The 13,816-nt window shown below is 57.4% G+C and overlaps 1 protein-coding gene across 3 annotated transcripts in view; it reads left to right on the top strand.

The window, feature by feature from the left end:
- ZSWIM4 (zinc finger SWIM-type containing 4) overlaps nt 1–13,816 on the top strand; it is a 25,403-nt gene extending 11,587 nt beyond the window's left edge. For all 3 annotated transcript variants that reach the window (XM_072787037.1, XM_072787036.1, XM_072787035.1), the window contains 12 exons: nt 189–545; nt 1,211–1,359; nt 1,471–1,621; nt 2,716–2,883; nt 3,538–3,897; nt 5,402–5,539; nt 5,785–6,039; nt 6,611–6,746; nt 8,791–8,945; nt 10,184–10,347; nt 11,312–11,393; nt 11,777–13,816. In XM_072787037.1, coding sequence (XP_072643138.1) covers nt 189–545; nt 1,211–1,359; nt 1,471–1,621; nt 2,716–2,883; nt 3,538–3,897; nt 5,402–5,539; nt 5,785–6,039; nt 6,611–6,746; nt 8,791–8,945; nt 10,184–10,347; nt 11,312–11,393; nt 11,777–12,636 — 2,975 coding nt within the window. In that variant the 3' untranslated portion in view covers nt 12,637–13,816. The remainder of the gene's footprint in view (nt 1–188; nt 546–1,210; nt 1,360–1,470; nt 1,622–2,715; nt 2,884–3,537; nt 3,898–5,401; nt 5,540–5,784; nt 6,040–6,610; nt 6,747–8,790; nt 8,946–10,183; nt 10,348–11,311; nt 11,394–11,776) is intronic.

The raw sequence follows: 13,816 nt of genomic DNA, 5'->3' as shown, positions 1-13,816 counted from the left end.
AAATATTAGCTCATTTAATCCTTTACAAATGCATGAGGAAGATGTCACTATTGGTTCACATTGGACAGAGGTTAAGCGGCTTGCGCCAGGTTACTCCATGGGATTTGCACCTGGGTCTTGCCGCGCACTGTGGACGAGCACCCATCTCTGGGCTGACACAGCGGCGACTGGTTTGGCTTTGGTCTTAGGGTTCCATCTGAGCGGAAACATCCGGGAGCTGGGGGGCCCCGGAGAGCCGGAGCGCCTCTACCACGTCTCCATCAGCTTTGACCGCTGCAAGATCACGTCTGTGAGCTGTGGCTGTGACAACCGTGACCTCTTCTACTGTGCCCATGTGGTGGCCCTGTCGCTGTACCGAATTCGGCATGCCCGCCAGGTGGAGCTCCGGCTGCCCATCTCCGAGACGCTGTCCCAGATGAACAGAGACCAGCTGCAGAAGTTCGTGCAGTACCTCATCAGCGCCCACCACACCGAGGTGCTGCCCACTGCCCAGCGCCTGGCAGACGAGATCCTCCTGCTGGGCTCTGAGATCAACCTGGTGCACGGTAAGGGCACCCGGGGGCCTGAGCACGGGGCATCCGTCTTGGAATCCTCAGGGCCCCTTGATCCTTGAGTGGGGAGTGGGGGGGAAGCCATTGCCTGAATCAAGGTCCTACTAAGTGGCAAATCCTGGACCTGACCTGGCCCCTGGCAGATGAATGTTCGGAAATCATCCACTGGGTGGGGGTTCCCCAAGAGCACAGGAGTGTAGGTGGGGAGGGCATGAAGGGTATGTGTGGATGTTGGTGGGTGTCAGGGGTGGGGTACAGGTGGGTGATAATCCGGGAGGTGGTGTGAGCTCTTGGGAGGGTTTGGAGCTCTAAGAGGCTGTGGGAGGATGGGGCAGGATGGAAGTGGGGGCGTGGGGGAGCGGTGGGTGGCACGGATGGATAGTTGAGGATGGCGATGGGTGGATGATGGGGTGTTGGGGTGAACTGCTGGTGTGGGAAGGTGGATGGGGTGAGCCGATGGATGGCTAAGTAGGGCGGGGGGTGAATGTGGAGTTGGCGGTAATTGACCTTGACGGTAATTGACCGCAGGGTCGAGTGAGAGGGGCTTTGACTGGGACCGAGGTGGAACCGAGGTGGACCCGAGGTGGACCCAGGCTGGGGGCAGATGGGGCTGCTGGGGGAGGGGAAACCCCAGCCTCCCGCTTCCTCCCTCCGCGCAGGCGCCCCAGACCCCACGGCGGGCGCGGGCATCGAGGACGCCAACTGCTGGCACCTGGACGAGGAGCAGATCCAGGAGCAGGTGAAGCAGCTGTTGTCCAACGGCGGCTACTACGGCGCCAGCCAGCAGCTGCGCTCCATGTTCTGCAAGGTGCTGCGAGGCTCAGCGGGCACAGCGGGCACGCGGGCCGGGGACCTAAGGCCCTGGCGCGGCGCCCCGCCGCCTCCTCACCACCCCTGTCCCCGTCCCCTCCCGGCACAGGTGCGGGAGATGCTGCGGATGCGGGACTCCAACGGGGCGCGCATGCTGATCCTCATGACGGAGCAGTTCCTGCAGGACCCGCGCCTGGCCCTGTGGCGGCAGCAGGGCGCGGGCATGACCGACAAGTGCCGGCAGCTGTGGGACGAGCTGGGTAAGGCCTGGCCCGGGCGCACAGTGGACCTGGGGGCTCTGGCTACCGGGTCGTGCTCACCGCGACATTAGCGTCGGGCCCCTGGATCCTTCCTGTGGTCATTAGCGCCTCGGATGCAGGAGGTGCTGTCCTGAGTGCCGGGCTTTGGGAAATGGGAGATTAAAACCCTGCCCTTGTGGAGCTGACACTCCAGTAGGGGACACAGACAAAAAAAAAAAAAAAAAGTACAGACGCATTAGTCCAGAGGTCCTATTGCCTTCTCTGTAATGGCCTCTAGTCACTCTGGCTTTGTGGGCCACTGGTCTCCGTCAGGGCCTCTCAATCTTGTCCCTTGCCGCAGAAAAGCAGCCACAGACATGCCACCAGCTGGGCAGGGCAGCATTCCAATAAAATTATATTTACAGACATTATTTATGGAAAGTTCATATAATTTTCACAGGTCACAAACTATTCCTCTGATGTATTTTTCCCCCACCATTTAAATATGCAGAAGTAATGGGCAGCCCGGGTGGCTCAGCGGTTTAGCGTTGCCTTCAGTCCAGGGCGTGATCCTGGAGTCCTGGGATCGAGTCCCACATCGGGCTCCCTGCATGGAACCTACTTCTCCCTCTGCCTGTGTCTCTGCCTCTCTGTCTCTCATGAATGGATGGATGGATGAATGAATGAATGAATGAATGAATGAATAAATAAATAAATACATAAATAAATACATAAATAAATACATAAATAAAAATAAAAATGCAAAAGTAAGTCTTAGCTTTCAGGCAATTCAAAACCAGGTGGCAGGTTCAATTTTATCCACAGGTAGAGGTCTACTGACCCCTGTAATGACAGGGTGGTGAGTGCTATAGGGGGAAAAAATAGCAAGAGGAGTCTGGAAGCCTGGGTTCGAATCCTGGCTTCCCACTTTCCAGCTGTGTGACCTTGAGCAACTACTTTTACTTCTCTGTGCCGTAAAGTGAAGAGACTATCAGTTCCAACCTCAGAGACTAGAGATGAGGGCTAAGCAGAGACCAGTTGCCAGCGCATGGTAGGCACTCCACGAGTGTGTGCGGCTACTGTTGGAATGACTGTTGAGCCTCCTCCCTGTCCAGGGGCCCTGTGGGTGTGTGTCGTCCTGAGCCCCCACTGCAAACCAGAGGAGCGGGCGAGCTGGCTCCAGCTGCTTGGCAAGTGGGACAAGCTGGATGTGTGCCCGCTGGAAGAGGGGAACTACTCTTTCGACGGACCCAGCCTGCAGCCCACCGTGGCAGTCAGCCCAGGTAGGAGAGGGTCCCTGCCATCCCCCCAGAATACTGGCCTACGGCCTCACCTACCATCATGGTGCTCTAGGGGAGAGCAGACGGCCCCCAGCCTTGCCTAGCCTCCCCACCGGGAGGGAGGGAGTGCCCAGGCAGGGGCCATGGGCAGTGTGAAGCGCATGAAGTGAAATGCTTAAGATTTACGCCTTGTAATTCTGGGCTGGTCTCCTGACTCAGCCTCCTCCTGGCCATGGAGGTGGGGATGGGGTTGGAGTTGGGGGGGAGGGACTGAGAGAAAAAGAAAAAGATATCAAGAAGAGAGAGGCAGAGCTGGGGAAAGGGAAAGACACAGACAGGAGAAAGAGGGATGGGAGATGGGGACAGAGACCGAGGGAGGAGGAGAGGAATAGAGTCTGGGGAGGGGGCAAGATGGACAGAGAGACACGGACAGTTATTCACCCTCCATGGTCCATTGGCACAAAGGGCTACAATAGCTACCCCAACACATTCGCATATGTGAACACACATCTTTGGAGGGCTGTTTAAAGGATTTAGGGAGATGATACCCGCCCCCATTGCTGTACCCAGAGTCCAGTCCCAAGCTGGCGCTCGGTCAAGGGGAGCCTGCCTCAGCCAGGGCCCCTTCACCAGGCCATGTGGGCGCCTCTCCTGCAGGCCCAGAGGAAGAGGAGGAAGAGGAGGAGGCGGTGGCCACAGGTTCCCGCCACACCGTCTTCGGCCGCGCCCTGCAGGCGGGATCATTGCACTGGAGTGACGCCCACCTGCAGAGGATCCTGGCCAGCGACTCCTACGGCCCCAGTCTCACGGGCACCATCAGTGGTGAAAAGCCAACCTTTGATCCCCAGGGCCGTCCACTGTGGCTGGGCGAGCCCTTCCCCACTGCCTGCGCCCGAGTGGACACCCTGCGTGCCCACGGATACCCCCGCCAGGCCCTGCGGCTGGCAGGTGCCATCGTCAACACTCTCCGGCTCCAGCGGCGGCATCAGCTTGAGAGCTACAAGCAGCAAAAAAAAGGTGGGTGCCACGACTGTCCTATTCCCCCCGGGGCTGTAGACACCAATGCTGATTGTGGGGCACTGTGGCAACCCTGGCATCTGTGGGTTCCTCTTGGGGTCCCACCAGGAAAACCAGACCACCTGAAGGAGTCTTGAGCCAAAAAGATTTTTTTTTTAAGATTTTATTTATTTATTTATTTATTTATTTATTTATTTGAGAGAGCAAGCGAGAGAGAGAATACAAGCAGGGGCAGAGGGAGAGGGAGAAGCAGGCTCCCCACTGAACACGGAGCCCAATGTGGGGCTCAATCCCAGGACCCTAGGATCATGACCTGAGCCAAAGGCAGACGCTCAACCCCTGAGCCACCCAGGTGTGCCTAAAAATAATGTTTAATACAGGAGATTGAGGGCTCACAAAAGTACCAGAAGGGCTGCGGGATTGAAAGTTAGGGAAGCCACTGTTCAGGTTCAAGAGCCTGAACCTCAGAAGCACAGGGATTGGGGTGCCAGTGAGCTCAGCAGGCTGCAGCCCCCACTGGGGGGCCACTCCCAAGAGGGCACTCAGAACCTGCTAGCAAAACCTCATGTCTGTGCCCTGCAGACAGCCACACACCTGCTCACGGAGGCTGCAGGAGAATCAGGGCCTCATCCTATCCCAGCCTCCCAGCCTCCCACAAAGGGGCCTGGGACTCGCAGTTTCTAGGCTTCCAGACCTGAGGTATAGCGCGGGTGCCAATCACAAGTCTTTCAGGAACCCAGTCTGGCCAGATCTTCCAAGTTTTCAAGACAGGTCAGAAATCTGGATTAGGTGATATGCAATTTACTCATTTTTAAACATGAGCAACAAATTCAGATTTGTATTAGGAAAAAAAAATCTTTGTGGACCAAAGGAAGGAGGCCACCAGTTTCATGGTCAGGGTGATGGGTTGGGCTGATAGGTCAGTAGTCAGGAAATTAACCCTGGGGGACCTGGGACCCCAGCAGAGTCCTGTCCCGGCCTACAGGTACAGGGAAAGTCCCCCTGTCCCCAGAGCAGGTGAGAGCTATGCTGAGATCTTACAGATGTATAGGAGTTTCTCACAGAAGAAGGGGAGGGTGGAACAGTGTTCCAGGTAGAAGGAACAGCAGAAGCAGGAGCCCAGAGGCAGGAGAGAGCATGGCTCATGGGAGGAGATTGGAGAATGGGGCTTTCAGAGAGGGACAAGTGGACACATGGTGCCCTGAAAGCTGCTAGCACTGGGGAGAGATGGAAGGGATTAAGGAGAATGGCACTGGGGGGATGTTGTAAAAAGCACCCAGTTTTACTGCCCACCCGAGGTCTGGCTGTGGGACAGGAGGCCAAGGCTGTGGAGGTGAGGGCTGCTACAGTTTACCGGGGCAGGCAGGCAGGACGGCTGCTGGGTGGGTGTTTGGGTGATGGGCATTGGGCGGGTGCTGGGAGGCTGGGCTAGGTTCAAGGAGAGAAGCCCCCCCGCCCCAGACTTGGGGGTGGGCAGGCACTGAGCCCTTCATACTGGGTGCAGAGCTGCTGCAGAAAGGTAACACCTGCATCACCAACACGGAAGGATGGGTGGGCCACCCCCTGGACCCCATCGGCTGCCTCTGCAGGGCGCTGCTGGAAGCCTGCCGCCTAGAGGAAGAGACCCTCGCCCTTTACCCAGGTACCCACATTGGGGCCCCTGGGTGGACATGGGACATCTCCCCCTCCCCTCCCCCACCCCAGCCCAGTGCCCCAAGAAAAGAAAGTGGGGCCACACTCTTACCCTTGGTCACGTCCCTACATTTGGCCTCGCAGAGGCCTGACCAGTGCCTAGAGCACCCTGACCAGTGCCAGGAGCCGACAGACTTCGCTTGCCAGAAGGAGGCAGCATCCCCCTCCAGCAGCCCTGGTACCCATTTCCCACAGACTCAGGCCCCGAGAAGCGGAAGGCGGCCTACCAGCACGTGCCGGTGCCCGGGAGCCCTGGGGAGTCCTACTTGGCGCTGGCCCTCGAGGTGGCTCTGCTGGGCCTGGGGCAGCAGCGGGCCCTGCCGGAGGGGCTGTACGCCCAAGACAAGGTGGTGCGCAGCGAGGAGCAGCTGCTGGCCCTGCTGGAGGAGGTGGAGCTGGACGAGCGGCTGGTGCAGGTGCTGCGCAAGCAGGCGGGGCTGCTGCTGGAAGGTGAGGGCCCGCCCCCGGGCCTGGCTCTCCCCGGGGGCGGGGCTGGCTCTCCCCGGGGGCGGGGCTGGCTCTCCCCGGGGGGCGGGGTCTGCCCCTTCCTCTGGTGGCCGGTGGCTGCTGGATTCCGGAGGCTTCGTCTCCTGGTCCTTACAATTCGCTGCTACTTTGGCAGTGCCTGACAGATGAGATCAGCCCTTGGCTCCGCTCCCTAGAAAGTGCTGGCAGCCAATACTGTTGGCTGGGAAGAGGCCCCGCCTCTTGCCCCCCTTGGAGTCCAGGAGCCTAGTCCTTGTGAGGCCCCACCTCTGGAGCAAGTGTAGCCCCTCCTCCGCCTTCCGGTCCGCCTTGTTTCTGTGTCCTGTCCGCCACCAAGGGGTGCCCAGGGTCTCCTAAGGATTTTCCAGCGCTTTTCTGTCCCAGCCCCTCACCCTCCGGGAGCTCCCTAGCCCCTAGCCCTAGCCGCTCTATCCCGGGGCCAGCCCATCCTCTACTCGGCCTGGGGCGTCAGGAGACTCTGGGAGGGGTGGAGATGAGCTCTCACCTGGGGGCTGAGCTCAGCATGCCCCTGCAGGGGGTCCCTTCAGCGGCTTCGGTGAGGTGCTGTTCCGAGAGAGCGTCCCTATGCACACCTGTGCCCGCTACCTGTTCACCGCGCTGCTGCCCCACGACCCCGACCTGGCCTACCGCCTGGCCCTGCGAGCCATGAGGTGAGAATGTGCAGCTGGGAACCCGGCCCTGGGAATGGGCAGCACTGGAGGGAGAGAGTCGCCCTTGGAGCCCCATCCTCCCACCTGAACCCACAACTTGGTTACTTCAGTCGCCCTCAGGCTGGCATTCCAAGTTGCCCCGTGCTTTTGATTATTAAATATACACGAGTATTATTATTTTGAATTTGAGAGAGCGCCACATGGCACAGGATTCAGAGTTGTTCTCCAAACACTTTTGTCCAACCTAGCCAAATCTCTCTAAAAACAAGCAGTGTCACCACTGTCGTCTTCTCTATCCCATAAGAATCAAGATTTCTGCAAACCCGTAATCTGGAAATTGAAGGCTGGTCTCCCTTTTACACCCATGATACATTCTGTGTCTGTCTTGCACCTTATTTTCACTGAATGTGCATCTTAAAGGCTTGGTTGTATTGCACAGCATGTGAACTGTTGTTAGGATGTACCATAAAGAACCAATTTAGAGTTGATAGACAATTGATGCTATTTCCCAAAAAATATTGCAGTGAATAAACTTATAATTTCTCATTTATACCAACGGATCACAGAAGCAAAATTTTAAAAGGCCCTCTGGGTAGTACACCATGCCCAACAAATAAGATGAATTCTGTCCCCAGTCTCTGATCTCATCACCCAGAGATTTCTATTAACCACTTAGAGTGCATCATTCCAGAATATTTAGAAAGAGTAATCTGTGAAGAGCTCCAATTTCTAAAGCAGGTAGGCACCAGCCCATAACAGTGCATGGGCCAGATTTGGCACTTGTTACCCCTTTAGATAAGAGTGGCTTTTTATATAAAGCGTTTGAAAATAAAAGACTATTTTGTGACACATGGAAAGTATGTGAAATTCAACTTTCAGTGTCCAGCAATAAAGTTTTATCGACACACAGCCACGCACATTCATTTATGTATTGTCTATTTTTGCGTGGTAATGGCAAAGTTGAGTGATTGTGACAGAGACCAAATGGGCCCGAAAAGCCAAAAATATTAACTGTCTGAACCGGTGCAAAAAATTTTTAAGATGGTGCTGACCCCTGGTCCAAATCTATGACTCACATTACCTTGTGTAACCTTACCAACCTAGAGAAATAAACATGTTTGCCCTCATTTTACACATAGATGCGCTTAAGGTGTGTCCAAAGTCACATGTCGAAGAGATTTCGATAATATTTGAAACCAGCATAGTCTTGCTGCTAATTGAATGCTGTTGATCATATCTAACGAATTTGAGGAACTTACTAAATACAAAATACGTATGTAGAGTTGAGCCGTTTAGCAACATACCCTAGCGGGCATGTAAAGTCATTCCAAAAACATTTGTTGTCCTACCACCCGTTGTGTACTGGGCATTGTTCTGGCTGCTGGAGATGAAGCAGTGAACAAACTTGTCACAAATGCCTGCCCTCGTGGAGCTGATATTTTAGTAAGGGAGATAAAATAATAAATTATTTTAAATAATTATTAAATAAATTCACTAACAGGTAAACTATTGTGTGTCAGATGGTGACCTACAACAAAAAAGGTATGGGAAGAGTTGGGAGGTGGGAATTTCACAGGTGGGAGTGCCAGGAAGAACCCACTGAAAAATATTTGAGTAAAGACCTGAGGGAGGTGAGGGAAAAGCTGCAAGGATGTCTGAGGAAGGGGGTTCCAGGCATATGCAAAGGCCCTGTCGTAGGACTGCCGGGTTGTATTTGAGGGATATTGAGGGGAACAGTGGCTGGAGCAGAGTAAGAAAGGAAAGTGGGGGTGACAGAAGGACCACTAGGGGGCTGCATCAGGACCCAAGCAGTCTCCTCACATTTTTATCAGTCCTTGATGCATGGATAGAGCATTGTTTATTTAATCAACCTCCAAGTGATAAGCACAAACAGTACTCCAGTGAACATCTTGCACACACATCTTCCGCCTTCCTGGATGCCTGCGGGTTGGCTTGCCCAAGCAGAGAGGCTCCTCCAGTTGAGGCAGGAGACCCCAACCTCCTGTCACCATGGGCTTGCTTCTCCCTCCTCTGCCCCCACCAGGCTGCCTGTACTGGAGACAGCATTTCCAGCTGGAGAACCTCACCCCAACCCACTGGACTCCATCATGAGCAACCGCTTCCCCCGCTGGTTCATCCTTGGCCACCTGGAGACACGCCAGTGCGAGCTGGCCTCTGCCATGCTGACAGCTGCCAAGGGTGAGGACGGCGGCTGCCCCTTCTCTCCCCCACCATCCTCCTCTACCTTCTCCTTCCTTCTCTCCCTCATCCCTTCCTCTTCTTTTCATCCTTTCAGCAAGTTTCAGTTTTCCTTGAGCACTTTCTAGATGGGCCAGGCACTGTCCCAGGTGTTGAGGACTGAACAACACTGTTCCAGGTTCCGTGCCCTGTGGCATTTCATTCTAGGGGGAGGCAGACAGACCCTAAACGAGGTCAAACACTTAGTGATGTCACGCAGTAGGCAAGGAGGAAACAAGGGCCACGGAGGGGGAGAAGCAAGCTTGGCTTAAGCCAAGAGAGCAGAGCTGTTGCCAAGGTCTGGCATCCAGTCACCCTGAGCCACCATAAAAGCACTGCGGACCACGTGGCTTAAGCAACAGACATTTATTTTCTCACAGCTCTGAAGTCTGGAAGCCCAAGGTCAGGGTGCCAGCATGGTGGGTTCCCAGGGAGGACTCTCTTCCTGGCTTGCAGACAGCCACCCTCCTGTCATGTCTTCACAATGCAGAGGAAGAGAGAGCTCCCAATTTCTTCCTCGTCTCAGGAGGACACTAATGCCATCGTGGTGCCCTACCCTCATGACACCGCCCAAACCCAAAAGCCTCCTAGAGTCCCCACCTCTGAATACCACCCTGCTGGGGATTAGGGCTTCCCATGACTTTGGGGAGGGTTCAGTCCAGGCTAGGAGAGCCTTCCAGGCAGAGGGAAGAGCCAGTGCAAAGACCCTGAGGCTGGATTGTGCCTTGTAAGTTTGAGGAACAGAGGAAAGCCTGTGTGGCTGAAGTGATAATTGTAGGATCTGAGCCAGTGATAATAGCAAGAAAAGTTCACATTTCTATAGCTCTTGGCACATTAAAGCCTTTCAAGTATGGGCTCACCGAGGCCCTGTGAGGCAGGCACCATTGCATCAGTATAACCCATTTTACAGACGGGGCAGCTAGCCATCACATAGCTAGTGATTGAACCCCGGTGTTCTGGGTCCAGAATCACTGCCCTTAACATGAGGGGTCCCGAGGTGGCCTTCTCCACTGGGTGGTGGGGAGAGGAGAGAAGAGAGGGAGTGCCAAGAGTGGTCTGGATCTTCCCAGAACCACTGCCGGGTGCCTCCGCCTCACACGCGCACACCTGGGTGGAGGAACCTGTGTGAACAGGTCAGGCAGCAGCAGGGGCTGGCGCCAGGGGTGCTGACTGAGCCCTCCTCCCTCCCTGCACCCCAGGAGACCCCAAGTGGCTGCATGCGGTATTGGGCTCCATCCAGCAGAACATCCACTCGCCTGCCCTGCTCTTCAAGCTGGCGCAGGACGCCTGCAAAACGGCCACCCCGGCCAGCGCGCCTCCCGACACCACGCTGCTGGGCATTGCGCTGGAGCTGGGCCTGCAGGTGAGGGACAGAGGGAGGACGGGAGGGGGGATGCTGCCCAGGAACTGGCCTAGAAGGGAAAGGTCTTAGGAAAGGGTGCTGCTGGAAGGGGTGGGGGGGCGGAGGCGGGGGGTGCTCTGAAGCACCTCTGCGGACCAGGTCTGTGGTTGCAAGTCCTTGAGGCAGGGCCTGCGAGCTGGGGCCATCCTCAGGGGCCGGGCAAGGGCTCTCCTGCTGGGGCAAGTCAGAGACCAGCACGGGTGCTGCCTGTAGGTGGGGCGTCGGCGGCGGGGTGTGGGACCCGGAGGGGGCGGGACCTCCAAGTGAGGCCAAAGTGAAGGAAGAGAAGGGAGAACAATTTGGGGCAGGCTTGCAGGATAGGGTGGGACCTGCCCAGGGAGAACCGGCAGGCAGGGGACCTGCAGAAGGTAGAATTAGGGAGTTCCTCCCAAAGAACCTCCTGTGGGGGCGTGGAACCATCCTCAGGCGTATGTGGGAGGCGAGACAAGGGAGGGGTCCTTTAGAGAGGTGACCCATTCCTCCCTCCTTAGGAGCTTCCAGAAGGCAGAGTCCACCAGACAGGACCTGGAGAGGGGGTCTGGGGGAGCAAGTAGGGTAGGGGCTTGTTGGGGGTGGGACCCGAAGAAGGTGGGGACAGGGCAGGTGCCTTGTTTGGGGCCACGAGGGAATCTGCTGACACGAAGCATGGAACAGCAGGTACTGTGCAGACTCTTTACCTGAAAAACTGCACTCATTTCCTAGAAGAGCCTGGAGGTAGAGACTCTTAATCCCCATTTTACAGAGGAGGAAATTGCAGTCCCAGGAGGTGGGACCACTTATCCAGATCACATGGCTTTAACTTCCTAGTCTCCTGGGCCCCTTGGGATCCCAATCTCCCTCCGATGGCGATCCCCCTCGATCCCCCTCCGATGGCCAGCGCGAGGTTCTGGGGTAACGCCCTTCTCTCTTCCCTTCTGTCCTGCAGGTAATGAGGATGACCCTGAACACCATGACCTGGCGGCGGAGGGAGATGGTGCGTTGGCTGGTCAGCTGCGCCACAGAGATCGGTGAGAGTTCCCGAGTGACCCTGGAAGCAGGCAGGCACGAGAGAGAAGCAGGGCCTTTGCCCTGGCTCAGGCCCGTGCTCAGGGCTAGGCTGGCAGGGCTGCAGGTTGGGGGGTCAGCTGGACAGAGGCCTGGAGGCTGACCAGGCTGAAGTGGCTTGGAGAAGGGACCGTCACCCTGAAGTGTAGTCCCATGCATGCTCTTCCCACCCCTCCCAGCTGCCCCCTGCTCATTTGGCAAGGTGAAGTGCAGTTTTTGTCAGGCCTGGGGTGGAAGCGGCGGGGTGATGTCTTCAGCCCTGGCTGGTGGGGATGGCGGTGGGAGGGACAAACCCGTGCACACCCATGCGGTCCCCAGGCCAGCTTTGTCCTCCTGCCTCCCCCAGGCCCACAAGCCCTGATGAATATCATGCAGAACTGGTACTCCTTATTCACACCAGTGGAGGCTGCCACCATCGTGGCGGTGACGGGCACCACTCATGCCACGCTGTCGCGGCTGCAGCTGGATGCTCCTCGGCGGGAGGAGCTCTGGGCCTGTGCGCGCACCCTGGCCTTGCAGTGCGCCATGAAAGACCCGCAGAACTGCGCCCTGCCCGCCCTCACCCTCTGCGAGAAGAACCACGCGGCCTTCGAGGCAGCCTACCAGATCGTGCTGGACGCCGCGGCCGGCGGCCTGGGCCATGCCCACCTCTTCACCGTGGCCCGCTACATGGAGCACCGCGGCTTACCGCTGCGGGCCTACAAGCTGGCCACGCTGGCCCTGGCGCAGCTCAGCATCGCCTTCAACCAGGACAGCCACCCCGCCGTCAATGACGTGCTCTGGGCCTGCTCGCTCAGCCACTCGCTGGGCCGCCACGAGCTCTCGGCCATCGTCCCCCTCATCATCCGCAGCATCCACTGCGCCCCCATGCTCTCCGACATCCTGCGCCGCTGGACCCTCTCAGCACCTGGCCTGGGGCCCCTGGGGGCGCGCCGGGCCGCCAAGCCGCTGGGCGCCGACCGGGCGCCGCTCTGTCAGCTCCTGGACGCCGCGGTGGCGGCCTACATCGCCACCAGCCACTCCCGCCTCACGCACATCAGCCCGCGGCACTATGGCGACTTCATCGAGTTCCTGGGCCAGGCCCGTGAGACCTTCCTGCTGGCGCCTGATGGGCACCTGCAGTTCGCCCAGTTCTTGGAGAACCTGAAACAGACCTACAAGGGCAAGAAGAAGCTCATGCTCCTGGTACGGGAGCGTTTCGGCTGAGGGGCCGCGGGCGGCAGCGGCGGGGACCCCCTTCGCCCCTGCTCCTGTGGCACCAGCTCTCTCCATCAGGGGCCTCACCGCTGGAGGCCTGTGTGGCATTTCAGTATTATGTCAGGGAAGGGGCCCGGTCGGAGCTAGGTGGTCTTGCCTGCTGTCCCCCCAAGCCCTGCTGGAGGAGGGGACATGGGGTGGGGGGGGTGACGCGTCCTGCCACATGCGTGCCTAGGAGTGTGCGAGCGAGTGTGCGAGACGCAAGGATCAGAAGCCATACCACCACCCAGAGGCCTGGAAGGGAGTGTGTGCTTGGGCAGCCGGTATGACCCCGCCTTGGGCACCCCAAAAGCAATAGGCAAGCTCTCCCTCCCCAAATTCACAGGCCTGGCTTGGACTGGGGCTAGGGGTGGGGGCTGCGAGGCAGGACTCTCCAAAAACTGGCTCTTAAAAGTCAGTTTAGCAGACCCTCCCCACACCCCACTCTGAGTGGCCCGCGGACTTGGTTAGGGACTTGGTTAGGGCGTCTACATCTCCCTTTATACCCTCCCCTCACTGCCTCAGGGGCCCCATTCCGCAGCCCTGTGCCCGAGCCAGGCTGCCCAGTTGGTACCGATGGCTCATCCCCACTGAAGGATCTAAAGAGGCCTCAGGCCTCAGCCACATACCTCACCCCCCTACCCCCACCCCGTCCGGCCAGGACTCCCAATCCTGAGGATGCCAGGGTCCCAGGGCAGCCTCGAGGGGTCACTGCTGTCCCACCCCCTACCTGCTAGTCACTGGACATACAGCTCAGGAACTGAGCCGGGCTCATGCTGTCCTCAAACCTGGTGTTGGGGGAGACAAGCCCAGGAGAGCCAGGGACCCCCAGCCCAGATCTGGAAAGAAGAGAGGTCGGCATCTTGGCTGGCTCTGGCTCTGGCTCTGGCTCTGTCTTTCTCCTCCTTTGTGTCCCTGATCCACCCCTTCATCTTACTCTCTCTTCCCGGATTTCCCTCTACTTTTCCTTTCTATTTGTGGCTCTGAATATCAGCTGCTGTCTCTCGGGTCTCCCTTGCCCTGTGTTGGCCCGGGGAGGAGGGAGTGTCCCACCCCCATCACCCCCCTGTCTTTTCTTCTCTTGTAATTAAGGACAAAATCATTGTCATTTTGTAACTTTTTTTTTCTATTTATTGAACCGTATATTGTA

The sequence above is a fragment of the Canis lupus genome, chromosome 19 (assembly GCF_048164855.1).
Source record: "Canis lupus baileyi chromosome 19, mCanLup2.hap1, whole genome shotgun sequence".
In the NCBI taxonomy this organism is placed as follows: domain Eukaryota; kingdom Metazoa; phylum Chordata; class Mammalia; order Carnivora; family Canidae; genus Canis; species Canis lupus.
The sequence above is the reverse complement of the archived record's forward strand: the minus strand, read 5'-3'. Positions and strand labels throughout refer to the sequence as shown.